Genomic DNA, 27377 nt, shown 5'->3' with positions numbered 1-27377 from the left:
TATATTAAATATAATAATAAATAAAGTTAAAATTAAAAAATATTATCTGAAGGAGCAAATAAAATGAAAAAAAAAAAAATAAAACAATACTTAAAATGGGACGAGAGAGTGTTGGAGTAAACATTATTCATTCATCTACATGAGAGATTTCTTTTATAGAGAACCCAAACAGGGCCTTAAGGTTGTCGAATACTGGAATGATAATTTTCACGGGAGAATCCGAACTGAATCTCGTCTCCCGAAAATATAACGTCACGTGCACAGCAGTAGTTATCCCAACTTGTCTAATATGTCTTTTTTCCTCGATATTTTTCTATAAATTAATTATTGATTGCAAGCTCCTAAATAAACAAATAAATAATTACTTTTGATTTAAAAAAATTGACACAAATAAAGAATTAATTAATTTTATTTTAATAACATTAAAATTATTTTGAAAATTATAAAATTTCCACTTTAAATTTCAATTGAAATCAAATAAATTGAAAATAAAGAAAAAGGCAATCCAATATCGTCCCAAGGCATTCTGTACATCACCATTTGGCTCAGGGCTCTAGATAAGCCCCCAATACGCCCTTTTTCAACTACACCGTAAACAAAAGAACACTGACAGTAACATTATAAGCTGAATTGTCCATGCTATTTAGAGTGCAATGTAGCTATCTGACACCATAAAAACATATTCATTCATACTCATACTTTCACACTTGGCATATTAGTAATCAATTTCAGGAGATCAAGGGCCTCTCTCAATCTTCTTTCTGCTTTCTCTCTTGCAGCCGCACCAAGGGGTTTCCTGCATAAAAATAGAATATATTGATGTTGGCCATCAAATATCAATCACCTGTTCTGAATTTATCTTCACAGAATGTAGAAAAGAAAAGCAAAATTCCAAATAGCATCACCATACCTTTTATCAATAGTTGACTTCCTTGTGAGTTCTTCCACAAGACTACGTAACCTTTTCAAGAGGGCAGGTCGCTTCCTCAAGGAGTCAGCACCTTTGTGATTTGAACAGATCTTTCTCAAAATCTCTGAAGCGATAAAATAACCTTCCTCCTTGTTCCTGGAATGAAATATGTTATTAGAAAAAGAAATTTTATTTGTACATAATGAATGAAGAACGTATGTTTGACAACTAATTCAAAAGATAAGATGAACACCTAAGAAATTCCCAGAAAATTATTTCTATCGATCCATGGCTTTCAATTAGCACTTCAGTCAAATGTTGATAACGGGTAAGGTTCCGGAGGGTTGAGAGTGCATGCTTTAAAACCTCCTGATCAGGTATACTTCGGCTGACTGAACGAATTAGCTTCAGTAAAATGCCAATTGCGCCCGCAGCCACAAGTTCCTCGCAACATTTCTGAGAATGTTGTGTAGTCATATCTGCCACAGAAACTTGACATGAGTATATCACATCCATGCCCTTCTTCTTTATGAAAGAACTCCTAGGGTTCCAAGCTCACTTTTTAAACCAAAAGATACAACATCAATAACTACAACTTCATGATCTGCCTACACAGTTGATACAAACATGTACAGCACAACTGTATTTTCATAACATTCCCTTTCTCATGTTTATCCTAAATCCTAATCTTATGTTTAAAGAAATTTTGATTCCCTCCTGCCCAAACAAGTTATGATACCGATTACTTGATTACTTTATGCGTTTGTGAATAATAGTAGTGTCATGTAGGAGAGAAGAATTCAAAAAAGATAACAAGTAGAAATCTCAAACTATGCCATATTTTCCAGATGGTAATGTAAGTGATAAACAAACTGAAAATTTTGCTAAACAATAGAAAGGAATAAGTTACCCAAGGTTGCACAGGTATGAAGGATTCCACTAATGCTTTTCATACTCAGTAGTTCCGAAAGTGCCATTTTGAGTCTGTTAATAATGCGCATACTGTCATTGACATTTTTAGCTGACCTTTGTACTCTCAACCGCAAATCCAATAGCTGCCCTCTAGACTCTTTGCGCAATAGGTAACCTTTCCAGTGCGACTATCAAAGTACAAGGTGTTAAAAGCTGGAAACATACTATAAGTTAAATTTGCCACAACCCTTTTGAACGCATAGAAAGGGTAGCAATAGGCACACCAAATAGAATTTCGAGTTATGCTATTCTAAAAAATTGTATCTTTCATTTAACCAAAAATTGAACATCAATTTCCTCATAAATCAAGTCAAGGTGATGAAACACGATGTTTTTCTAAGCATAAAGATAAGTTCACAAGCCGTACACTGAACATTCAGAATTGAAGGCGATATACTGCCATTGAACATTTGAATGTTGAGTTGTCAAACCCCGTTCAAGTTATGCAGACACCCTCTCCTTCCCTCTCCCAAACACAAATAAAAAATAAAAATAAAAATTGAGAGAGAATGACCTAGGAAGCTACGGGTGAAGTGAAGGCTAAGCGTCTTCAACATCATAGCAATTACATTTGGTTGCGAAGAAACAGGATATTCCGTACATGTAGTAAAATGGAGAACAAGAGTTGTAAAAGTAAGTTATGTACCAACCAAACCTTAAGTAGTTGAGACATGGCATTATGGAGTGATTTTTATTTATCCAAGCCATTGGTCTATAACCAAGAAAATCAAGGGGTAAACAAGAAGTAGTTGGACAACTTAGTTTTCCAATGTCAAGAAATTCTTTTCTGAAAAATATGCATGCTATATTCCATTCAACGCAATTATAAAAAAACAATCATTAACTCAAGGATATACATGCTTACTTGAATCATCACAACAGACTGCCTTTCTTTAGAGGCCTTTTGCCTGCCAATCCAACCTCGAAGACAAGACTGTATAATAATTGCTGACTTTGTTTTTAGTTTAAGCAACAAAACACTTCTCCACCACCTTTGCAGCTTCAATATTGAAGATATCATTATGTCCAATTCACAACTCTGCACATGGCCAACTGAAGTTTGGAAATTGCAATAACCATTAGTGGCTGAATGACAGTGAGTAGCACCTGCCCAACACCAAATATGTTTAGTTTTAAGACAACCAAACCTGAATGAAAAAAATAAAGAGAAGCTTTTTGAAGAAATGCATAGCTAAATAAAATAAGGAGAATTTTTCGCTAAAAACCTAAGAGCCGTTTTTGAGTGATCTGCCCCCTGACAAACCGTTGAATTTCAATAGCTGCATTTTTTCTGCAATGAAATGCCTTCAAGCAGTTTGAGCATCGAACAGCACTTTGGATCATTACTACTGCATCTTTTTGGAGCAAAAACTTCCTCCTTATCAGCCAACCACGGCAACATCTCTTAATTCATAAAAGAAAAATATTGATACTATAAGAAAAAACTTACAACTTTAACAAAGAAGTCATACGGAACGTTTTTTAAAATGCCATCAATTCATGAAAAATGGTGAAGATCAACTATCAAAATCACTCCAAAAGCAGGCAGCAGCATGGGTAACTGCCATTTTCCAAAGGAGAAGAGCCATCCCAAAGAAATCCATTGTATGTTGTTATAGCATGCGCGTAAATTTAAAGTACACACAACTGCATAACCACACAATATAAATAACAGAGAATTTACGTGGTTCGACAGTAAGGTTTATATCTACAGGCAAGACAAAAGAAATATAATTAAAAGGTAAGACACTCAGAACTCTTAAACCCTAATTCAGTATTTTCGAATATCTCACAGCCTTATCACAAAGGGCATAATCACTATCGGCCCATGCCCTCCTAAAACCAAATTATCAGAGCTCGACTTATTTAAAGGTAAAATAGCAAGAACCCCTTGCTAGGTAGAATAAAATTAATAATAGATGAGAATTGCCACTCCTTGGTAGGTAAAAAGAATAACAATAACCTCATCTAATAAGTGCCAAATCTGATCAAGATGAGGTTATAGAGAAAAGTCAATATTAACCATAGATATTAATTTACAAATAAAAAAATACTATATACAAAAACAGGAATAGATTAATAGACTAATTTTAACATTATTCTTTCCCTAAAGGTTCAAGGGCAGTTATGTGGCTATTTTACCATTGAGACAAAATGGACAAAAGTCAATACCTAAAACTCATTTTGAAAATTTTTTTCCATGTAGCATATCAATTTTTGAACAAATTTAACTGATATTCTGCTGGAAATAGAAGGAAAGAAAAAACAGATAGGCCAACAACAGTTGGATGCATGAATTCCCAAGAATCATCAGATAAGAGAAAGGACTTACTTGAAGGACACCAACGAGGTACCTGTGCCTCCAAGCTACTCTCCGCGCAATCCATCCACGTACATGAGACTGAATGGTGATGGCAGACCTTTTAGCAATTCTGAGTTGTTGAAAGGACCTCCAAAATCTCAGGCGTCGAAAATTGCTTTGAATTCTTGTTACCATTTGCTTCTGTTTCAAAAAGTTCCTTCTAAACAGCCAACCTCGAAGTTGACTCTGGATTTTAGCTGCAGCTAGGTTGTGACTGTGGAGAGAGTTCACTTTGCACACTTGTGAAGCTATCTTTATCTGCAGGACCTTACGCCTAGACCTTGCTATCCAACCACGAACATATTTCTGAACAACTATGGCGGCATTAACTAAATTTGTAGTGGATACATCATAATTTCTAATGCTTCCAGCCTGAAGTCTTCGCATCTTCCAAATCCTTGCAGCTTGCTGGATAAACAGAACTGATTTTTTTAACCTGACAAACCTGTGCCTATCAACAATAAACTTGACATATCTCCCAACTTGTTCGGACCGTTTCCACTTTTCTGCAAGATTTAACCATACCAAAAAAGTAAAGAATTCCATTAAACTTGCAAATGACGAGGAAATGTAACGTTGAGGAAATATGGATACCATGTATAGACCCCTGAACCATGATAGTACTGAATTCATAGAGTGCAGATTTTTTCTTCACCATTAACCAAGCCCGAATGACAGATTGCAAAAGTAAAACTGAATTGACTGTCTTCAAAAAATTGTGGCGTGCAATTGATTTCCTCAAGTGTGACTGTATTAGTGTTGCTGCATTTTCTGTAACAGGTGATGATGAAAGGCAAATATTGGTGATTAGATATTTGTGAGACAAAGAAAAATTGAAAAATATTGATAGTTGTCTGATGAAGAAGTTCCAAGCCATGAAAAGCAGGCGGAAAAGGCAATAGACAACTGTTTAATTAATGGATTGCAGGAACAGAAGAGAGCAGGAAGGCATGTAAGTTCTAATTGCGCCAATCAGGAGGGAGAAAGTACTACAGAATACAGTTATAATGAAGTTAAACATATGAAAAAAACAGTAAATTGCTAATTACTAACAAATAAGAAGTCCATGAAATATAAGAAACCGATACAGAAACTAAATTTGGTTAATAAGAAAATAAAATAATAATTGGATTAATTGACAAGAGATAGGAATGTTCTGGTAAAATCCATAGCAGTTAAAGATAAGGGCTTTGAAAATTTATGAACCAGCTACAGAATAAGAAAGTGCAAGAACCATCACCAAAAATAATAAACTAAAAGGGATCCATAAGAAAACCTCTTTGAATATTGACGCTGGATTTGCTAGTCGAGCTGTGCTGCAAAGTAGAAGTTGCTGGCTTTATAATAAATATGTTATTCCTCTCAGCCATATCTTGCCACCAGGCCTTAATGGCCTTAAACTTTCTAGCAGCATCTGTAATAAAAGGAAAACCAAAGCAGGAAAAAAATAATATAAAACAACAATCATTAGGACTATGGTTTTTGGTTTATTACCTAGATCTGCAAATGCAGAATGGTAGCATTTGATAATCTATTTATTATCGATTATTTTTTTTCTCTCTTTGGGGAAAATGTAATCATTTCCCTTGTGTGAAGCATGTTTTCCTTCTGTGCATCAAGAATAATACCAAAAAAAAAAGTTATTAAACACTACAAGAATTTTACGCTTTCTAACACAGAAAGTGGATAATAATGACCCTGTAAGATCCACATGCATAAACCAATTTCTGTAAATTGTGATAATTCACAACCTCAAATCACCCTGTCAAATTCAGATCCAGAGAAGGAAATACAGGATACATCCTAGCCTTCAGCACTTTTTAGTTAAATCATTACTTTCCACAATTTAACCCATGCACTTGAAATGCTCTTGGTGGTGCAAGGGAAAAGAAACAAGATGTCAAAATAAGAAAATAACAAGCTGAAAAGACGTCTATTGCTAAATAAAAAATAATAACCTCCACCACTGTGACAATCAATTTCTTCTTGCTCCAGCACTGCTTTCAAACTCACAACACGGTTTTCAGTACTTGAATGTCTCCTCTCTGGACTTTGGCATTTGCAACACAACAGTTTATGAAAATTCAGCTGATCCTAGTAGACAGATAAGCCATTAATTAGATATTTCGCAAGTTTGTTGTTCCAGTCATTTTTAGCATGCAAATTCTAGCATTACCATGGCTTTATTTGCAGTCAGCTGCGATGCGAGAAAGACCAATAGAACAACCACACTCCCTTCACTAATTGCACCACTATGTTCAAGTATGTCACTGATCTGCAGAATCTGTAAATAGGCAAATTAAATTTCACAGAAAATGTCAAACTAGTCTAATTTTCAGCAAGTGCCATGCTCAACACATACCAAAATCAAAACATAAAATTAGTAATTCAGTACCAGACACCTTGTACTCAAAAACCAATAATTTTCTTGTTTCCAACCTGTTTGACTTTTTCCTTACATGGGCTGATATGCCTCACATGCATGTGATACCTTATAAGCAATTAGGAATTAACCAAGCTGTCTTATTCTTACCTCTGGAAAATTCCCCAACAAGTTTATCAACTTCTGTGATAATATGAAATTGTGGACTGCATCTGTATAATTATTAGCTGACATAATGGATTCTCCACTTCTACTGTCATTAGGTTCCTGTAAACAAAAGAAAAATGTGAAAAGAACCAAGGAGAGTTTATAGAAGTAAATTTTAAAATTAGTGAGGCTGGAAAAATATGGAGTACCTTAGGAGAATGAGAACAACAAAGTTCTTTGCGGAAGTAGTAGTCAAGCAAGCACCATATGGCTTTTCCATCAAGCAAAGAAGAAAAATTATCGACCATATAATCATACTGTTCACAGACTGCCTGCAGAACAATGTAAATGGTTGTGAAGCAGATACAATCATACAAGTTAAAAACACCAAAAGGAAGAATTGGTTGCTGCGGGGGAGGAGGGGGTATGGGCACGGGGCTTTGGGGAAGCAGTTGACAAGTCAAAGATGAATATGGTTAAATATGCATTATCCTATATATCACACAAAGAGGGGCACATGAATACAAGATCACAACAAAGAGGAAGAAGGGAGAGAGGAGATGCACAAGGGAAAGATAGGAAGGCAGCTTTTCTACCTGGATCCACTTCAAAAGCAAGTCCAAGGTAAAGGAGCTAAGATTAATACTGTTTGAAAGGTCCTGCGAAAGACGAAAGAACAAATGCAACTCAGTAACAACAGGAACACATCAAAAAATAGAAAGAACTTACAGAAAAGTAAATTAAAAGAAATAACAATCCAGCCACTTCTTTTAAAGTTGAGGCTTAGGTGACATTAAATTTACGAACAAAAAACTTGATAGAACACTTGTTTGCCACTTTTTTTTTTCTTTTATTTTATGGAAAAACCACAAAAAGCTCAACAAATTGAACCATACCACATTGGTTCGTTGAATTTTCAAAATTTCCTCAGCTAAGATTGTGTTGTTGATCAGAAGTGGCAGCTGCAGAATTAATGACAAGATAAGTCATTAATTAATGGGTCAATATCCTTAAATAATCACTCCTACAAGTGTCTTATACTACAGTTACAGTTTTAGAAATCTGGCAAAAGTAAAAGCCAACATACCTGCAGGTGAACAAACATATTCCAAAGCAAGCTAATGGTTAGTTCTTTGTCACCATTAGCCACATCACCTTCCGTAATCATTACTCTATCTTCATCGCACAATGTTACACCAGCACCTTTTAGATATTGCAGTGCAATGCCACAATTTATCAAATTTTTCTTGCATGTATCTGATGGAACTACCATTTTCTGCGGCATAGTGAGCATCATTAAGTTGAATAATGTAAAACCCCTAAAAAATTTCCTTTCCCATAATAAACATAAAAAAAATTAAAAAAAAAAAAAATAGGGGTGGAGGGTGGAGGGGGTAACTAACCATAAGAATAGATGAGTCATTTTGCAATAGCTGAATGGCTCTGCAAAGCCGCACTCCATCTTGTAGGTCCACAAATAGATCCATCACTCTAAAGTCGTACTCGACCAGAGCACACTGCCGATATGAATTTTTTTGTTGGTAAATATTTTTTTTTTTTGTTTATGATTTGTTATTAATGCATGAGACCAACAGTTTGAAGTTGAAAGATCATAAATAGTGTTAAAATGTATTTCCTCATTACCCCCAATCACAGTCATGCATATGCACATGAGCTTGCCATGACATGAACGTACCTGCTGATAAGATACTTTGTAACCTAGGATCACCAGGTGAGCAAGAAGGTTACCTTCTCCGAGCATTATCTCCGTTGATAAAAAATCTAGTTTTGTATCAAAGAGAGAAAAGTCAACCTACATATGATAAAGTACAGTTATAAATCAATCCGCAAAGTATTAGAATGAGGAATGATTCTAAAATTACCATTAATCATTTGACGACTAGACTTGATACTAGATTGCACCGTGAATAAAAGCGGAGAACCCCCATCAACTCCATCAATTCCATACTTTAGAGAAAGAGCACTATGAGATTTGGCTCTATCAAGTATAAGAACCAGCAGCAAAAACCTCTTTAATATTACATTACCCAAATTTTCATAGTAACCTGGTCTGTATAACCCTTCAACCATCTTGTTATAAGCATAAGCTTTCGCTAGTCCAGCATGTGAGAAAAGCTGCTTCTCAATTACCATCTTCAAGAAGGCAATTTCTTGATCAGAATTGACATCTCCATTGGGCAACAATGAATCACAGCCAAAAATAATATGCAATCCAATTCGAAGCCAAATTGGATTGTAGCACATAAGAATTCGCATGCCCTTCCCTTTCATTCCAACATCAGTTACAATAGGGCAATGTGACTTCATATTCAACCTCCCTTCATCAATATTCTGGGGAAACAATCAAAATAGCAAAATTAGTTCTCCAACATTTGCAATTACAGTTCTTACAAAGTGTTAACTATTAACTAAAATGGAAATCAAAATCCCCATTCAAACACATGAGTCTACTTTCTTTTGTTGAAACTAATTTACTCAACTAGAATAGCAAAGGTATCAACAATGCCGGTGCATAAGAGATGAGACCAGACCTTAACCACGTGACTCATGGCATCAAAAATCTCCTTGCAACTAGCCAAGCTCAAATAAACACTCATCCTCTGCTTCAAATCATCAAAACTACAAACATCCATCAATGAATTCCTCAACAACCCATAGCGCTTAGAATTCAAGAACTCGTCCTCCCCCTCCACGTGTTCAACGCCTCGCCAGCCCAGGTCCCTCCGCCTCTTTGGACTCCGCCATGATGCATCCAGACAGACCACCCTACCCCTAGGTCCAGCATCCCTCTTCCCCAAATTTCCCGCGGTATCCACTTCATGATCTGTCAATCCACATCCACAGGACCTAGGGTTTTGGAAGAGGAAATTAAGCCAAGTAGTGAGAGACTTGGCAAGCGATTTAAGAGACTGTTCTTTTTGTATCTGAGCCTTGCGTGAGGACTGGGATTGCTCGAGCTCAAATGCTTTGAGACGACGGGCAGTAGCGGTTTTATGCTTGAGGCGGGAAGAAAGGGAAGGGCGGTGGCGGTACCTGCGAAAGGATGAAGTAGGAGATGGCTTAGGGGTTTGTTTGGTGGCGGTGAAGAATTGGGGGCAAGGGGAGGAGGTGAAGTCGGGGGCATGGTGGGAGGGGCGTTTTGGAGTTCTGAAATTCGAAATGTCTTTGAGAAGCGAAGAAGAAGATGGCTGTGGATACGGTGACGATAATGGCTGTTGGTTGGGCTTCATTGTGAGTAAGTGAGCTACGACAGTGGAATTGAAGAGATTTGTAGAAGCTTTGGTGAGAGATCGACAGGGAAATGAGAGGGAAAGCGTGGGACAGGCCCTTTTGAATTTGAAACGTGGAGAGAGCGGTGATGCGGGCGATTATGGGTAAAACAGTAAAAGGATTTGGGAAGTGGGACCCGTCACTTTATTTGCCCGTGGGGGCGTGGATTTGAGTTTGGGAACCAGCGTGGCGGCTATAAACTCTGTTTATATAAAAATGAATATAATAATTTTTATATTAAATATTTATTATCATTTAAAAATAAACTTAATAATTATTAAATTAAATATTAAAATATATGATAAATATTTAATTTAATAATTATTAAATTTATTCTTATATAAAATTAATTTTATAATAATTACAAAAATAAACTTAAAATAATTTATTTTTTTATAACTATTTTCATTATTCTCCTTTTCATTTAACTCTTATAGGGTCATAAGGTCGAGCCAAATCATTTTACTAACTTAAACTTAACTTATTTATTTATCAATGGACTCTAAATTAATATAAAATTTGAGCTCAAGCATAGTATTGTTCTGAAATTAGTTAAAATATTTTAAAATTAAAAATTAAAATATTATTTAAAAAATTGTTATTAATAATATTTATATGAAAAATCTTATTACAAGTATATTTTTATCATTATATATCTCACACGGAAAAAATAATAAAAAAATAAAATAAAATTTAAGAAATGACTAAATTTTTTTAAATTGAAAATAAATTTAAAAATATTTTAGTCATTTTTATCACGATTAACAATAACTTAAATAAGATTCTAACAATAGTAGTTAATATGTAAATTTATTAAAATATTAAAAATTAAATTACTTAATTTTAAAATTATAAAAAAAAAAGAAATTAAATTATAATTTTTATTAAATTTCAAAGATTAAATAATATATTTTTCTTTGCTTGTATCCATGTCTATTCCCGTTGTGGAGGAAATTGATGGATTCATTTGTTGATGTCGAAAAGTTCAAAGCCATTTAGCTTCCCTCTTTATTTTATTCAAATTAAAAAATTATTTTATTTTTATCTCCATGAATAAGTAAAATTAGTGATCTCAAGCAAAATACTTTAATTCTGACCAACTTTTACTTGTTAAAATAATATTATTTATTTTATAAAGTTGTGTAATAATCAAAATTATAAAATTGTTATGCTTATATTTATTGTATAAATTTTGTTTTTAATTTTTAATTGATAAAAAATTTTATAATTTAATATTTTATATTATTTTTATTTATTATAAGCGACCCCCTCAAAAAAAATTTCCGGACTCCACCTTCGGACTTCCATTGTGGCAATTTCTTATTAACCAATTATAGTTGCAGGTTTTTTAATTTTTAAATTATTATATAAAATTAAAGAATACCACATTATTCTTTTAATATTTTTAATTATTTATATTTATTAATTTCATATAATTATTCACACAAGAAGAGAGAAAAATATATAGCATTAGTTAATTAGATAGTGTTAGTTATAATTTTAAAAAATTATCAAGCTAATGAATCTTTAATTTAATATTAAAATCTTTTTATATAATCTTTTATTGTCGAATTATTGCTAAGAAACTTATATAAAAAAATGAATTAATATGCACATAAGAGATATTAAAAAATAAAAATAAAATGCATTAAAAATTTACTTCACTATTATTAATAAGTTATATAAAGTAAGTAGGAAATTACAAATTAAAGTCACATATTAATTAATAGATAATAAAACTAATGAATTATATTTAATGTGTACATATTAATTATTATTAACTCCGCCTAAGTAGTTTGCGCTTAGCCGGTCCCAAGCCCGGATAAAGAAGGAGGGTTGCGGTAGGTGACAACCAGCGTAAAAATTTCGTCACACCCTATGATATGGATTCAAATGATATAAACGTTGGGGCGTCATCTACTAACGACGCGCTACATTGGAGCCCGGGTGTAGTGAGAAATATGCAATGATGTAGGGCGTTCACCGAAAGCGACGCGCCATGCTAGTGCCCGGGTGTGGTGTTAAGTGAGCAAGAGTTCCCACATCATGGACGGGTGTGGGTAAAGAAGTTAGTCCATAGGACAGATAGTGGAATAAATAGTGGAACAGAACACAAGATAGACATAGAAAACAATAGAAGATATCATAGAAGGAGACCAATTAGGAAGGAGCAGGATAGGAGGAGGATCAGGGTTGGTACTTGGAATGTTGGATCACTTATAGAAAAATTAATGGAGCTTGTGGATAACTTGGAAAGGATAAGGGTGAATATTGCTTGCATTCAGGAGACTAAATGGGTAGGAGAGAAAAGTAAGGAAGTGGGTAATTCAGGGTACAAACTGTGGTTTACCGGAAATGAGAGAAACAAGAACGGAGTGGGCATAATCATAGACAGGACATTGAAATAAGCATTAATAGCTGTGAAAAGAGTAAGAGATAGAATTATACTAGTAAAGCTAGTACTAGAAGGAGAAACAATAAATATAGTTATGCTTATGCCCCACAAATAGGACTAGACAGTGAGAGTAAACAAAGATTTTGGGAAGATATGGATGATTTAATGCAAAGCATACCAAAAGAAGAGAATGTTTTCATTGGTGGAGATTTGAATGGACATGTAGGAAGTGATAGACAAGGTTATGAGAATGTTTATGGAGGTTTTGGTTTTGACAGTCGAAATGAGGAGGGAAAAAGCATTATGGATTTTGCTATGGCATACGACCTAATACTAACAAATACCTACTTTATAAAAAGAGAGTCACATTTAGTGACTTTCAAAAGTGGGCAACATAGAAGCCAAATCGACTTCCTCTTAACTAGGAAGACAAATAAAGCTCTATGCAAGGATTGCAAAGTCATTCCAAGAGAGGCTTTAACAAGTTAACATCGATTGGTGGTCTTGGATGTCAAGTTTAGGAACAATTCAAGTAAGGTCAGAAGAAATAGTGTAGCTCGAACAAAGTGGTGGGAGTTCAAAGTACTAAAGCAAGTGAAGTTCAAAAATGAGCTTCTCGAGTCCGAAGTATGGAAGCTGGATATGGAGGCTAATGATGTGTGGATACAGATGGCATCAAAGATTAGACAAGTAGCTAAAAAAGCACTTGGAGAGTCTAAAGGATAGGGACCACCCTCAAAAGAGAGATGGTGGTGGAATGAGGAAGTACAAAAGGCAGTGAAGAGAAAAAGAGAATGGTATAAGAAATTACCTAAATATGATAATAATGAGGCATATGAACAGTACAAGATAGCAAAGAAATAGGCAAAAAAGGCAGTTAGTCAAGTAATAGCATAGGCCTTTGAAAAGTTATATGAGAAACTTGAAACTAAAGAAGGGGAGAAAGATATTTATAGATTAGCAAGGAGGAGGGAAAGGAAATGTCAAGATCTCAATCAAGTTAAGTGCATTAAGGATAAAGAAGGAAAAGTGTTGATGAAAGATAAGGACATTAAAGAAAGATGGATAAATTATTTTAATGATCTCTTTAATAATAATCAAAATAGTAATAACGTGAATATAGATTATAGAACAATAGAAAAGAATGTGAATTATACTAGAAGGATTAGATCTTTAGAAGTAAAGGAAGCACTTAAGAGAATGAAAGTGGATAAAGCCTGTGGACCTGATGAAATACCAATTGAAGTGTGGAAGTATTTGGGAGATATGGGAGTGGCATGGTTAACTAAATTATTTAATAAGATTCTAAACTCAAAGAAAATACATGATGAATGGAGGAAGAGTATTTTAGTACCTATTTTTAAAAATAAGGGAGACATACAGAGTTGCTCAAACTATAAGGAAATTAAACTCATGAGCCATACTATGAAGTTGTGGGAGAGAGTTGTGGAGCATCGACTACGTCATAATACTTCTATCTCTCTTAATCAATTTGGTTTCATGCCCGGTCGTTCAACTATGGAAGCGATCTTTCTCATTAGAAGCTTGATGGAGAAATATAGAGATGTGAAGAAAGATCTAAACATGGTTTTTATTAATTTGGAGAAGGCTTATGATAGTATTCCAAGAGAGGTCTTATGGAATGTGTTAGAACAAAAGAGGGTATCTATTAGGTACATACAAGTATTGAAAGATATGTATGAAGGAGCAACTACTATTGTGCGCACAGTGGGAGGAGACACAAGAGATTTTCTGATCTCAATTGGATTACACCAAGGATCAGTCATAAGCCCTTACCTTTTTACATTAGTTTTAGAGGAACTGACGAAACATATACAAGAGAGTATTCCTTGGTGTATGATGTTTGTGGATGATATTGTTCTGATATATGAGACACGAGAAAGAGTCAATAGAAAGCTAGAACTTTAGAGAAGTACTCTGAATCAAAGGGTTTTAAGTTAAGTAGAACGAAGACAGAATACATGCATTGCAAGTTCAGTGAAGGCTAAACTGGTGATAGGGAAGGAGTTAGTTTGAATGGAGTGATACTGCCCCAAAGTAATCACTTTAAATATCTAGGCTCAGTCCTTCAAGTATATGGGGGATGTGAGGAGGATGTTAATCATAGGATTAAAGCCGGATGGTTGAAGTGGAGACGTGCCACGGGAGTTTTATGTGATCGTAAGATTCCCAATAAATTGAAAGGAAAATTTTACCGTACAGCCATACGACCGGCTATGTTATATGGTAGTGAGTGTTGGGCACTGAAAGAGTCGTATGTATCTAAGATAAGAGTTGCAGATATGAGAATGTTAAGGTGGATGAGTGGCTATACTAGACTATATAAAGTCCGTAATGAGAGTATTAGAGAAAAGGTAGGAGTGGTGCCAATTGAAGATAAGTTGAGAGAAGCGAGATTGAAGTGGTTTGCTCATGTGAAGCGTAGATATACGGAGGCTCCAGTTAGACAAGTAGAGCACATTAGATTAGAGGATAGAAAGAAAAAAGGGGTAGACCTAAATTGACTTGGAGGAGAGTAGTACAACATGACCTAAAAGCATTACATATTTATGAGGATTTAACCCAAAATCGTTCAGAGTGGAGAAAACGAATCCATATAGCCGACCCCAAATTTTTTGGATAAAGGCTTAATTGAGTTGATTTGAGTTGAGTTGAGTTTATATTAATTATTATTATTGTTATTATTATTATTATTAATGATGATGATGAAAATATAGCTAACAGGTGAAAATAAAATATATTAAAATTTTAAGTGGTATACTCTAATATCTAAGGAATGGACATGCGACAATCTCTCCTTAATCTATTTTAGATATATGGCTCATTCTATTATGTAGGAATAATTAAAATGTTCTATTAGGTTTACTATTTTCTTAGGTTGTATTAGTTTAGTGTTTTCTTATTTTAGGTTCCCTAATTCTAATACTAATGGGATTAGTTATTAGACTATAAACGCCTATGTAATATAGGGTATTATAGTAGAGCTTATTGTTATTGACATTGACAATTTAGAATTAATAGAATTTGAGCACTTATTTTTTTTCCTTTTTTATTGTTCTTTATTATTGTTCATCACTACACGCTTTTAAGATGAAAATATTCTTATATATTTTTTCATATATTTGGAGTGTAAGGGTTATTTTGTATATTATATTTAGTGGTGTAATAAATTAATCATAAAAATAGTGAGGAAAAAAATGAAAGATTTAAAATAATGTGAAATTAAATAATATTAAAATTGTAACAACCTGAATTTTTAAAATATAAATTTCATAATTTTATGTAGTATTTTGATATTATTATTATTATTATTATTATTATTATTATTATTATTATTATTATTATTATTATTATTATATCAAACTAAATTTAAAGGCTTTATTTATTATTATATTAAATTAAATTTAGTTTAATTATTTCATTGAGTTAAATATAATAAATGAATATTTTAATTGTTTTTTATTATTAGTTATTTGAGTTAATTTTATATTATTTTATTTTAATGTTAAAAATAGGTGAGATATTTTAAATTTATATTATTATATAATATTAAAAAAAAAAAACAACAATCTAGAAAACTTAGGAACTATTTTGGGTTAAGATGTGCGATTCTATAAGTGTTATTTGAACCATTTTGCAGGTTGGCTAGGTTTTAAGTGTAAGGAAAACTATGTCGAAATTTTAACAAGATCTTAAGAACTATTTTGATTTTATAGTTTAAATCAATTATTTAGTTTTGTCAGTCTTTTAATAGAAGTCAGTGTGTATGGTTAGGTAATCGGTACCGACCATCTTCTCAGCCATATCAGCTGAAGTCTAATCGACTAATATGTGAGTAGATTGTCACGACCCAACCTATGGGCCGGACCGGCACTAGGACCTGGGCCAGCCTAAAGCCCCCGAGGCCCGTAGTAAGCCTTAACTATTCATTAACCCAACTCTAAGGCCCATTTGGGCCCAATATCAAGAAAACAAACGGACAGAGTCCGGCCATAAAATGGATTTTCCAACGGGGAGTTTTCGACTCACCCGACCTGTAAACACAATAAACAATCCATTGGGGAGCTCAGCTCACCCTCCACATACTCATCAACATAATAATAAATGGGAGCTCAGCTCCCTCATCTAATCCATCAAACAGACTTAAAATATTAAGTTTACAGGTCCAACATGAATATAATATTACAGACCAATTTCAAATAATTACTGCTAACACATGCGGAAATTCTAGGAGTAATTAAAATTACACAATATTGATAAACAACCTGCGAGGTAAAAAGGCAGGTTAACCCAGAACAAAATATCCTCCTGTGGCCTGTAAAAATTTTTGAACAGGAGTGAGCGTTCGACTCAGAGAGTAAAATATCAATTTTAACCATAATCTCTATAACTATCTAAAACTAATGCACCCTGTAGAGTGAAATGCAACATACACAACATTTTCACATCATAACATCAAAAAGGTAATTTGGAGCACTCACTCACCCTTTAGTATCAATCATAACATTTGGGAGTGATCCCCTATCTGACTCTCTTAAATCCAACCCGTGCGGTGAATTACTCAAGCTCGGACTTCCACTTAATAACCAAATCGAGGGTCCCAGAATTACTCAAGCGTGACTACCCCTCGAAGGAACGTCCCGGAATTACTCAAGCCGTGACTACCCCGTCCTATCCATAGTCCACACCACATCACACGCACGCCAACGCACGCACACTGCTCCAAATTACCACAACAACATCCATGGTACATCAACAGTTATGAATGCAACATAAATCGTGCCTAGAGTTTAACTACATAAATATATGCATATAAGTGATGCATGGGCATGCTGAACATATAATAATATCGAAATTATAATTAAAATTAATATTTTACTCACGCACTTGACGACAAATTCTTGTGGCGGTGGGCGGAGGAAGAAAGGCATCTGCTCACTGACAATCATATTACATTTATTTAATACAATCTGACTCAATACAAATAAAGAAAAAGACCAATTACGTCCTAAGTCGTGCCGAAAATCCGGCAGAGTCTCCCCTATACCTAGGACCTACCCAACCTGCAAAAAGGCTAAAAACGCACTTCTATACTCACAATCCATACATCCACAACTCAATCACATCACACAGCCCCTCCTGGGCCCATCAAATCAATCATTCATCACAATATGTAAAATTTCAATTTAGTCCTTATAATTGATCATTTTTGCAAAAACTGCTCAAATAAACTCTAAAAATTATAAAACTCTGCCCCGCGGTCCTTAGAAATATTACTAAGCTATTGCAAAAAGAATCGTAATTTTCTAAGCTACCACGAATATTTTATGGATTTTCAATCCTATTTAAGCACTAGAAAATTACGAAAAAGAAAGGTTCGGGTTTACCTTTGCCGATTCCGACTTCGGGAACGCGCTCGGGATGCCTGACAATGGTGGGGTAGCCAAAACCTCGATCCAATTCGGAGACTTTTCCGGTAGCTGGTCTGTCTGGCCGGAAATTCACAGATCCGGACAACTGTCAAATTTTCGCGAATTGAGGATACCTACACGAAGCCCAATAATAATATATAAAATCAGGGGTGTTACATTCTCCCCCCCTTACAGAAAATTCGTCCTCGAATTTTACACAAGGCAGAATAAAGTACATGATTGCACATTGAACAGATAAGGGTACTTGCTACGCATGTCCCGTTCTGACTCCCAGGTGCACTCTTCCACTGACTGACTCCTCCACAAAACCTTAACCATAGGGATCTGTTTTGATCTCAGCTGTCTCACTTGGTAGTCCACTATGGCTACAGGCTGCTCCTCAAATGTCAAGTTCTCTTTTAGCTCTATCACATCCGGCTGCAGTACATGAGAAGGATCGGGAATGTATTTCCTGAGCATGGAGATGTAAAACACGGGATGAACGTGAGAGAGGTTGGGTGGTAGCTCCAACCGTGAGCAACTGCTCCAACTCTATCAGTAACCTCAAAAGGTCCAATATACCGAGGTGCCAACTTGCCCTTCTTTCCAAATCTCATGACTCCCTTCATTGGAGAAACCTTCAGGAATACATAGTCGCCCACTGCAAACTCCACATCCCTCCGTCTGGGGTCTGCATAACTTTTCTGCCTACTGAAAGCTGTTTTCAGTCGTTCCCTGATTAAAGGAACTATCTCTAAAGTGTACTGCACTAGGTTTACATCATGCACCTTCGCTTCCCCCATTTCTGTCCAACACAGAGGAGACCTACACTTTCTTCCATATAGTGCCTCATAGGGCGCCATTCCTATGGTGGAGTGATAACTGTTGTTGTAGGCAAACTCCACCAAAGCTAGCTGATCATCCCATTGACCTCCAAAATCCAAAACACTCATGCGAAGCATGTCTTTCAGTGTTTGGATTGTCCTTCAATTTGTCCGTGCATGCGAGGGTGGAAAGCTGTACTGAAGTTCAACTGTGTGCCAAGTGCCTCCTGCAACTTTCTCCAAAACCGAGAAGTGAACTGGGGCCCTCTGTCAGATATTATGGAAGCCGGAACTCCATGCAATCTGACTATTTCTCGAATGTAGAGCCGGACATCGTGCCACGAGTATGTAGTCTTCAGGTAAGAAGTGAGCTGATTTGGTCAAGCGGTCTACAATTACCCATATCGAATCATATCCTCGCGTGGTACGAGGCAACCCAGTCACAAAATCCATAGTGATCATTTCCCACTTCCATTCTGGGATAGGGAGCTCTTGCAACTTCCCTGACGGTCTCTAGTGTTCAAACTTCACCTTCTGACAAGTCAAGCACTTGGACACAAAGTCTGCTATGTCTCTCTTCATGCCATTCCACCAATAGCTATCTTTCACATCATGGTACATCTTGGTGGAACCTGGGTGGACACTTTACAGTGTGTAGTGTGCCTCTCGCATGATTTCATTTCTGAGGTTGTCCACATCGGGCACACATATCCTAGAACCTTGCACTAGGGCGCCATCATTGGCAAATCCGAACTCACCACCTTCACCTTGCTGTACTCTTTCTATAATCTTCATCAATTGTTGGTCTCTGTGCTGGGAAACTCTAACTCTGTCCCTCAAGTCCGCCTCACCAAAAGTGAGCCAAAAATACCCCCTCATATGATAGATCTAGGACTAAACCTTGATCCATCAACTCATGTACCTCTGAATCAACGGTCTCTTCTCTCTGTGAAATGTGCCAAGCGCTGTAAGATTTTTACGCTTAAAGCATCTGCTACTACATTGGCCTTCCCAGGGTGGTACTGGATGGGGCAATCATAGTCTTCCAGAAGCTCCATCCATCTCCTCTGTCTCAAGTTTAAATTCCTCTGTTGGAAGATGTACTTTAAACTCTTATGGTCGGTGTATATCTCGCACACTTCACCATACAGATAGTGTCTCCAGATTTTCAGTGCAAAGACTACAGCCACCATTTCCAAATCATGGGTGGGGTAGTTCTGCTCATGCCTCTTCAGCTGCCTTGAAGCATAAGCCACTACCTTTCCATTCTGCATCAAAACACACCCAAGGCCAACTCTGGAGGCGTCACAATACACGGTGTATCCTTCACCACTCACAGGTAGTGCCAACACAGGGGCAGTGGTTAGACACTCCTTATCCTCATCATTATAACTGACTCTATCGAGCTCTCTTCCTGTCCTTTGCATCTTATCCACTTCCCTTTTCCTATTTTTGGTATTGTTAGTATCTTTTCAACCTGCTGTACTTATTCCTTAATTTTAGTCCTATCTCATCCTTACACCTTTTCCTTCAAAGATGTCTATCCCATCATCAACTTTAACTTTCTTTTTATTTCTTAGTCTTATCTTGATTACTAGTTTCATTACTTCAAGAATTCTAACCCTATGATTTACTCCTACCAGCACATTCTTCACCTTATGTAACACTTATAATTACCCATAGAAAATTTTTCTTGTATCACCTTTTTTCCAACTTAACTATCAGAACATTATCATTCCCTATCAGCCTTAGTAGGAAATTGCTTATCCTGGATGAATATGAGCCCCATAAACTATAAGTTCCATCTGAACTAACACGGCTGTAGGAAATATGTGTCATGCCTTAATTCCAAACAAGATACTTCACGTGTTCATTCTCCTTAATATAATCATATATACTGCCCATAGCTTTCTAAATTTCAACCTCAAATTACCCATCAGCAACAATTTCATCTATTGAATCTCAACCATAAATAGTACTTCCTCCAGCTCATAGTTTAAAACAGTTGCAAGCCTTAGTAGCCATCTCAATTTAACTCCTGTCATTACTCTGATCGTCCTTTCATACTTAACACTAGGTATGCACTTACTGTCATTCTCATATCAGGAAATTATGTATGAATTTGTGCCTACCAAACTCTCAATAACTAGGTCTCCTTGTCTCAGTTTCTGTTCCTTATATAACCTTCTAGAACCAAAAGCACAAGCTAAACTTGAAAAGAAAGAAAATATCCTCTTATATTCAACTACGCCCGATTGTCCATATAATAATGTTTAACCTATGTTTCTTAGTCTTTCTCTTCAAATTTCATCATCTCCTAGCACAATTGTGCTCTACCTATAAGGTATCATCTGCATGAACCCTTTACTGTACCATCGTCCTTCCTGCCATAATATTTTTTTTTTAATTTATTAACTTTACTTATACTCGACCTATGATTCATATCTATCATCGTTTATATTGTGCCCTTAACTTTTGTTGATTCCTGAAAGATTTCTCTCACTAATAAATTCTTCCAACACTAATTCCACCCTTATCTAGGGTCATTAATTTGATCCCTTAGACTGACTTTTATTCAACTTACTGCTTACTAACTTCTCTTTCTCTACCTATTTAGGTAGTCCGCAATACCATCGCACACCTTCTAACATTTACTCATTATTATTGTATTCCATACCTCCATCACTTTTCTCACTAATGTGATCCCATTTTGGGTTTTCCATCCTTGTCATTCTCCTTGCCAAGAATAACACTTAGCCTATCCTATATCTTAACTTTGTTCCTTTTATTATGCGCTCTTTAGGTTGTCCTTTCATTTATTTCATTTGTCTTACCCAAAATAGAACTTGACTATTCTATCCCTGGTTCCATTCTTCTTCCTAACATAATAGCTGTACTTGCTAACTATATCTTTTAGAGTCTCTATCGCGTTATCATATGTCTGTGCTACTCAGATTTGGTCATTTGACCACTCTAGCTAGTACTTCCACTAGCATTTAGATTATATTGCATCTGCAATCAATTGCCCAAACTTTCATTCTGCACTTTCTTTATCCATTGGCCTTCTGTGATTTATCTTCGCTAATTTATTACTCTTAACACTATTATAATTAGATTATACTATTGTTTTGAATAATTTGAAATTAGAAAGGAACTCAGCAAATTACAGTCATACTTTTATTGTATGATCTCTATTCTTATCCTTTAGCTTACATAATACCCTTACTACCTCGAGAACTAATTTTGCAGTAATTTTATTATTATTATTATTATTATTATTATTATTATTATTATTATTATTATTATTATTATTATTATTATTATTATTATTATTTTCCATGTTTACTCAACTAGCCCAAAACTTAAGATTCCGGGCACCCAAACCTGTCATCCAATTCAAAGGATTTACATCCATCATGATCTGATTATATATGATTCCTATAATGGAACTTGTATCCTCTCCAGGATACCCGAGCCAACTACTCTCTACCACACTCTACAGTCCCATCTGGGGCACTATTTGGTTGGTCACCATTATTAGTAATAACTTTCGATCCCTTCTGAAAAGATAGGACTACACCCTAACTTGCTGCATCAAAGGTACTACATTTACCACCTTGCCCAAACCATGTCAAATTAATGACTCTCCTATCATATCATATCTCTGTGAATCATCAATTCATAGTTTCGACCTTCCCTAGGTAGTAGGGTTGCACTTTACACCTTGCTAATACACACAAGGTATTCTTTTCTCACTAAGTTTTAAGCAAAACGTCTATCGTTCTGCAAAAACCATCCAAAATTCCATACCGAAGACTAGATGGTCTCACTCTATAGGTATCAACTTTACTTTGCAACTAGTCCGAAACCTCTGGTCTGATGGCAACTCTTACTGTAACTCTAGCTCATGCTAGGGTAACTGAGTCACTAACTCTAGTTACCACCCAACTGTGACCTTTCGATATTCTAGCTCTAGACTCTTAACCAGGAGTTCCCAACTCCTCTGCAGATATAGAACTCTGTTCTGGCATAATTGTACCAAAACAGAAGCCATCCGCAAACACCCTCATTATGGAGCACCACGGGGATGCACGCAGCTCTATACAATAATCTCATGTCGATCAGTAATCGCAGCTACAGAGCGCATACATCGAGAACATTGTATAGTTACTACGATACGTCCGGACCGACTAGGCCTCCTAATTTCTTATCTCTCTCGAATCTTCTATTATCATAAACTTATTCTGACGGGGTCATCCACTGATGACTGCCTGCAGTGGTATCCTCATCCTTATCTAGGGCAACTATACTTTCAAGACTCACGTTTATGTACTCGTGCCTTGCACGAAATGGGCACACCATTTAAACCCATACAGACAGAAACATAGCATTTCTTGGAGTACGTATCCTCATGATGGACCTCACATGTCTACTAACTCTATTTCACATTTCTGTGTACTCCACGAAAATCAAGACACTAACTGAGGTAATCTTATATTTCCCGAGATATAACGTAGAATCTAGAAACAAAGAATTACAGGAAAAGACGAAACAGAATCCTATACTCCGCATGTGACTCCTAGTAGACTCTTCCCAACACTTAGATAATTTTTCCCTATGAATCTGGAGCCTAAGCTCTGATACCACATCTGTCACGACCCAACCTATGGGCCGGACCGGCACTAGGACCTGGGCCAGCCTAAAGCCCCCGAGGCCCATAGTAAGCCTTAACTATTCATTAACCCAACTCTAAGGCCCATTTGGGCCCAATATCAAGAAAACAAACGGACAGAGTCCGGCCATAAAATGGACTTTCCAACGGGGAGTTTTCGACTCACCCGACCTGTAAACACAATAAACAATCCATTGGGGAGCTCAGCTCACCCTCCACATACTCATCAACATAATAATAAATGGGAGCTCAGCTCCCTCATCCAATCCATCAAACAGACTTAAAATATTAAGTTTACAGGTCCAACATGAATATAATATTACAGACCAATTTCAAATAATTACTGCTAACACATGCGAAAATTCTAGGAGTAATTAAAATTACACAATATTGATAAACAACCTGCGAGGTAAAAAGGCAGGTTAACCCAGAACAAAATATCCTCCTGTGGCCTGTAAAAATTTTTGAACAGGAGTGAGCGTTCGACTCAGAGAGTAAAATATCAATTTTAACCATAATCTCTATAACTATCTAAAACTAATGCACCCTGTAGAGTGAAATGCAACATACACAACATTTTCACATCATAACATCAAAAAGGTAATTTGGAGCACTCACACACCCTGTAGTATCAATCATAACATATGGGAGCTGATCCCCTATACAGCTCTCTTAAATCCAACCTGGTGCCAGCGAATTACTCAAGCTCGGACTTCCACTTAATAACCAAATCGAGGGTCACAGCGAATTACTCTAGGCGTGACTACCCCTCGAAGGATAGGGTCCCAGCGAATTACTCAAGGCGTGACTACCCCGGCCCTATCCATAGTCCACACCACAACACACGCACGCCAACACACGACACCGCCTCCAAATTACCACAACAACATCCATGGTACATCAACAGTTATGAATGCAACATAAATCGTGCCTAGAGTTTAACTACATAAATATATGCATATAAGTGATGCATGGGCATGCTGAACATATAATAATATCGAAATTATAATTAAAATTAATATTTTACTCACAGACTTGACGACAAATTATCGTGGGCGGGCGGAGGAAGAAGGTCATCCGCTCACCGACAATCATATTACATTTATTTAATACAATCTGACTCAATACAAATAAAGAAAAAGACCAATTACGTCCTAAGTCGTGCCGAAAATCCGGCAGAGTCTCCCCTATACCTAGGACCTACCCAACCTGCAAAAGGGCTAAAAACGCACTTCTATACTCACAATCCATACATCCACAACTCAATCACATCACACAGCCCCTCCTGGGCCCATCAAATCAATCATTCATCACAATATGTAAAATTTCAATTTAGTCCTTATAATTGATCATTTTTGCAAAATCTGCTCAAATAAACTCTAAAAATTATAAAACTCTGCCCCGCGGTCCTTAGAAATATTACTAAGCTATTGCAAAAAGAATCGTAATTTTCTAAGCTACCACGAATATTTTATGGATTTTCAATCCTATTTAAGCACTAGAAAATTACGAAAAAGAAAGGTTCGGGTTTACCTTTGCCGATTCCGACTTCGGGAACGCGCTCGGGATGCCTGACAATGGTGGGGTAGCCAAAACCTCGATCCAATTCGGAGACTTTTCCGGTAGCTAGTCTGTTCGCCTAAATTCACAGATCCTACAATCACAAATTTTCGCGAATTGAGGATACCTACACGAAGCCCAATAATAATATATAAAATCAGGGGTGTTACATAGATATTAATTTTATTTATAATTTCAATATTATTATGTATTCAATGCATGCTTATGCATCACTTATACACATATGTATGTAGTTAAATATTATGCACGCCTTTTATTGCTTTTGTACTTATTGATATTTGTTGTAGTTGTTATTTTATGACGATCTGGAACTCTTTGTGTGAGTTGGTGTGTATGTGGATATAGTTAAGATGGGTAAACACGATTTGAGCTTGACTCACTTGGATCCGATCCTTATTATGGATAAGTCGGGATAAGCAAGGCTTGAGTTGATCTCGCTGGCCCCCGCATTTAGATAATAAGAGAAAGTCCGGCTTTTAGTTAATCTCATTGGCAGAGGTTGAAACTACAAGAACTGTATAGGGGAATCAACTCCCCATATATGTATATGTGAGTATGGATTTGACACGGGTGGGTGAGTGCTCCAAATTATTTTGAATGTGATTTGACCTGATCTGTATGACTTATATGAATATGATACATTTCATTTCTAATGATGCATTATAATTATATACTTATAGAAGTTGTATGTGAAAGCAACATCTCATTCTATGAGTCAAACACCTACTCATATTCACCCTATTTTTTCATGATACAGGAGGAGTTATTTTTCAGCATAACCTATTATTTTCTTCGCAGGTTTATTAATAATTATTTATTTGTAACATTATTTTCTAAATTTATAATATAGAACTCCGTATGTATTAGTAGTACTATAGATATTGTTAGAGACAGTGTTAAATTGAGTTTTTAATTTTGACAGAATGAAAATTTTTATAATATATAAATAATTTGTAAATGATAGTAATAAGGTTAAGCTGAGCTCTCCTCGCTTTAATAGCTGATAATCATCGAGTTTAGTTTATGTGAATTAAAATAAAATATTTTATTTTATTTTATTTTATTTATATATTGTGCCTCAATTTTTGGGTCTTAGTTATGGATTTGAGAATAGAAAGACTTATTATAGGTTTCAGGGGCTTTATGCAGACTCAAGTCCTAGTGTCGGTTCAATCTGTGCAATTGAGTCGTGATAAAAAATATTTATAATTTTTAAATATTAATGTAAATTGATTTTAATTAAAATTAAAAAGAAAAAAAATTATATAATTAATGTTAATTAATTTAAAGTTAAAAGCTTAATTATTGGTATAGTAGATTTAATAATACTATTAAACAAAGAAAACAATCAGTATAAGAAAATTACATTTTCTTGGCCCAAATTATGTAAGAAGCGAAGTAGGCTAAAATGAAGCCCAATTTAGAGCTAGGTTGGATTGGGTAGTTCATCCAATCCCAACACACTATTTTATTTTAGTTTATGCATTATGCTTTATTTTTTTGTGTATTTTTCTTACAAATTTTATAGACAGATTCTTAAAATATCAATTTACCTACCAATCAACTTTAGCTCAGTTGCAACCGAGAATTTTCGAGCTCGAGCCACAATCAAAGCTAAATATATATATATATAAAAAATACTCATCCATTAAAAAAAAAAAAGGAATAATCTCGCCCATCTCTTATCATAAGAAATTTAAATTTCAGATAAACATATTCCTAAATATTATTTTGGATAAACATATTCCTATATACTAATACAAATTTAATCAACTGCTGAATCCTCCGTTTAAGATAAAGAACTGTTGGATTTCTATGATATTCTGGAATCATCCCAGACAAATTGCCTTCATTGTAAACAACTATTACCTCCATGGTCTACATTACAACTGCAATCATTGTTAACTAACCATTTGATTATAGACATTACCATTAGCTTTAATAAATTAGAAATCAAATTGATTGCTAATGTCACCTTAGATTTTCACTATAAGAATTTAATTAGATATATGCCTCTTAATTTTGAGAAGTTCTGTAGAGAGAATAAGATTTATTCGCTGATTATTTAAAAAATTTGATCACACAATTTGGATTCTGGATATTATTTTCAGTACAATTTGAATGATTTCCTTTAAGAAAAAATATGGTACTCCAATGGCATAGAAGACATGAATCTCTCATTTTGTTTGTTCATGCACATCTGTTAGGTATACTAAATTAGGGTTACTATTGGGCTAATTTTGATTCAAGATTCAGAAAAATCGAAACTGGAACTACAAAGTCTCCCTTAATTATGAATAATATTGACTGTTGTACTACAATTAATTGGTCAAAAAGCATATTTTGCTTTGAACTTTTAACAAAAATCAAAATTTTTTTCTCAATTTAATATTAACCAAATTACCTCT

General features: G+C 35.3%; 1 protein-coding gene across 3 annotated transcripts; it reads right to left on the bottom strand.

The window, feature by feature from the left end:
• Positions 1 to 455: 455 nt before the first annotated feature.
• Positions 456 to 10130, bottom strand: LOC110638375 (uncharacterized). Of its 3 annotated transcripts, none has more exons than XM_021788921.2 (20): positions 9327 to 10126; positions 8658 to 9126; positions 8471 to 8556; positions 8178 to 8291; positions 7862 to 8050; positions 7671 to 7736; positions 7371 to 7433; positions 6984 to 7106; positions 6778 to 6894; positions 6421 to 6528; positions 6203 to 6338; positions 5521 to 5658; positions 4839 to 5015; positions 4215 to 4750; positions 3109 to 3286; positions 2748 to 2989; positions 1821 to 2010; positions 1164 to 1389; positions 911 to 1066; positions 456 to 796 (listed from the first exon to the last, which is right to left on the bottom strand). In XM_021788921.2, exons 1-20 carry the CDS (start codon positions 10023 to 10025, stop codon positions 694 to 696), a joined length of 4116 nt encoding a protein of 1371 aa, XP_021644613.2. In that variant the 5' UTR covers positions 10026 to 10126; the 3' UTR covers positions 456 to 693. The 3 variants fall into 3 exon arrangements, with proteins under 3 accessions (XP_021644613.2, XP_021644616.2, XP_057996768.1); XM_021788924.2 differs by having other exon boundaries at positions 2748 to 2935; positions 9327 to 10125; XM_058140785.1 differs by lacking the exons at positions 456 to 796; positions 911 to 1066; positions 1164 to 1389 and having other exon boundaries at positions 1831 to 2035; positions 9327 to 10130.
• Positions 10131 to 27377: the final 17247 nt, after the last annotated feature.

The sequence above is a fragment of the Hevea brasiliensis genome, chromosome 18, assembly GCF_030052815.1.
Source record: "Hevea brasiliensis isolate MT/VB/25A 57/8 chromosome 18, ASM3005281v1, whole genome shotgun sequence".
Lineage (NCBI taxonomy): Eukaryota > Viridiplantae > Streptophyta > Magnoliopsida > Malpighiales > Euphorbiaceae > Hevea > Hevea brasiliensis.
This window is presented reverse-complemented; position numbering and strand designations above follow the sequence as displayed.

Excerpts from the sequence above, each read along its gene's own strand:
- LOC110638375 (XM_021788921.2), bottom strand. The coding sequence starts at position 10,025 with ATGAAGCCCAACCAACAGCCATTATCGTCACCGTATCCACAGCCATCT. Across the intron at positions 8,557-8,657 it reads TAGTCGTCAAATGATTAATG|ATTTTTTATCAACGGAGATA; the intron begins GTAATTTTAGAA and ends ATACAAAACTAG. Across the intron at positions 8,292-8,470 it reads ACAAAGTATCTTATCAGCAG|TGTGCTCTGGTCGAGTACGA; the intron begins GTACGTTCATGT and ends TCATATCGGCAG.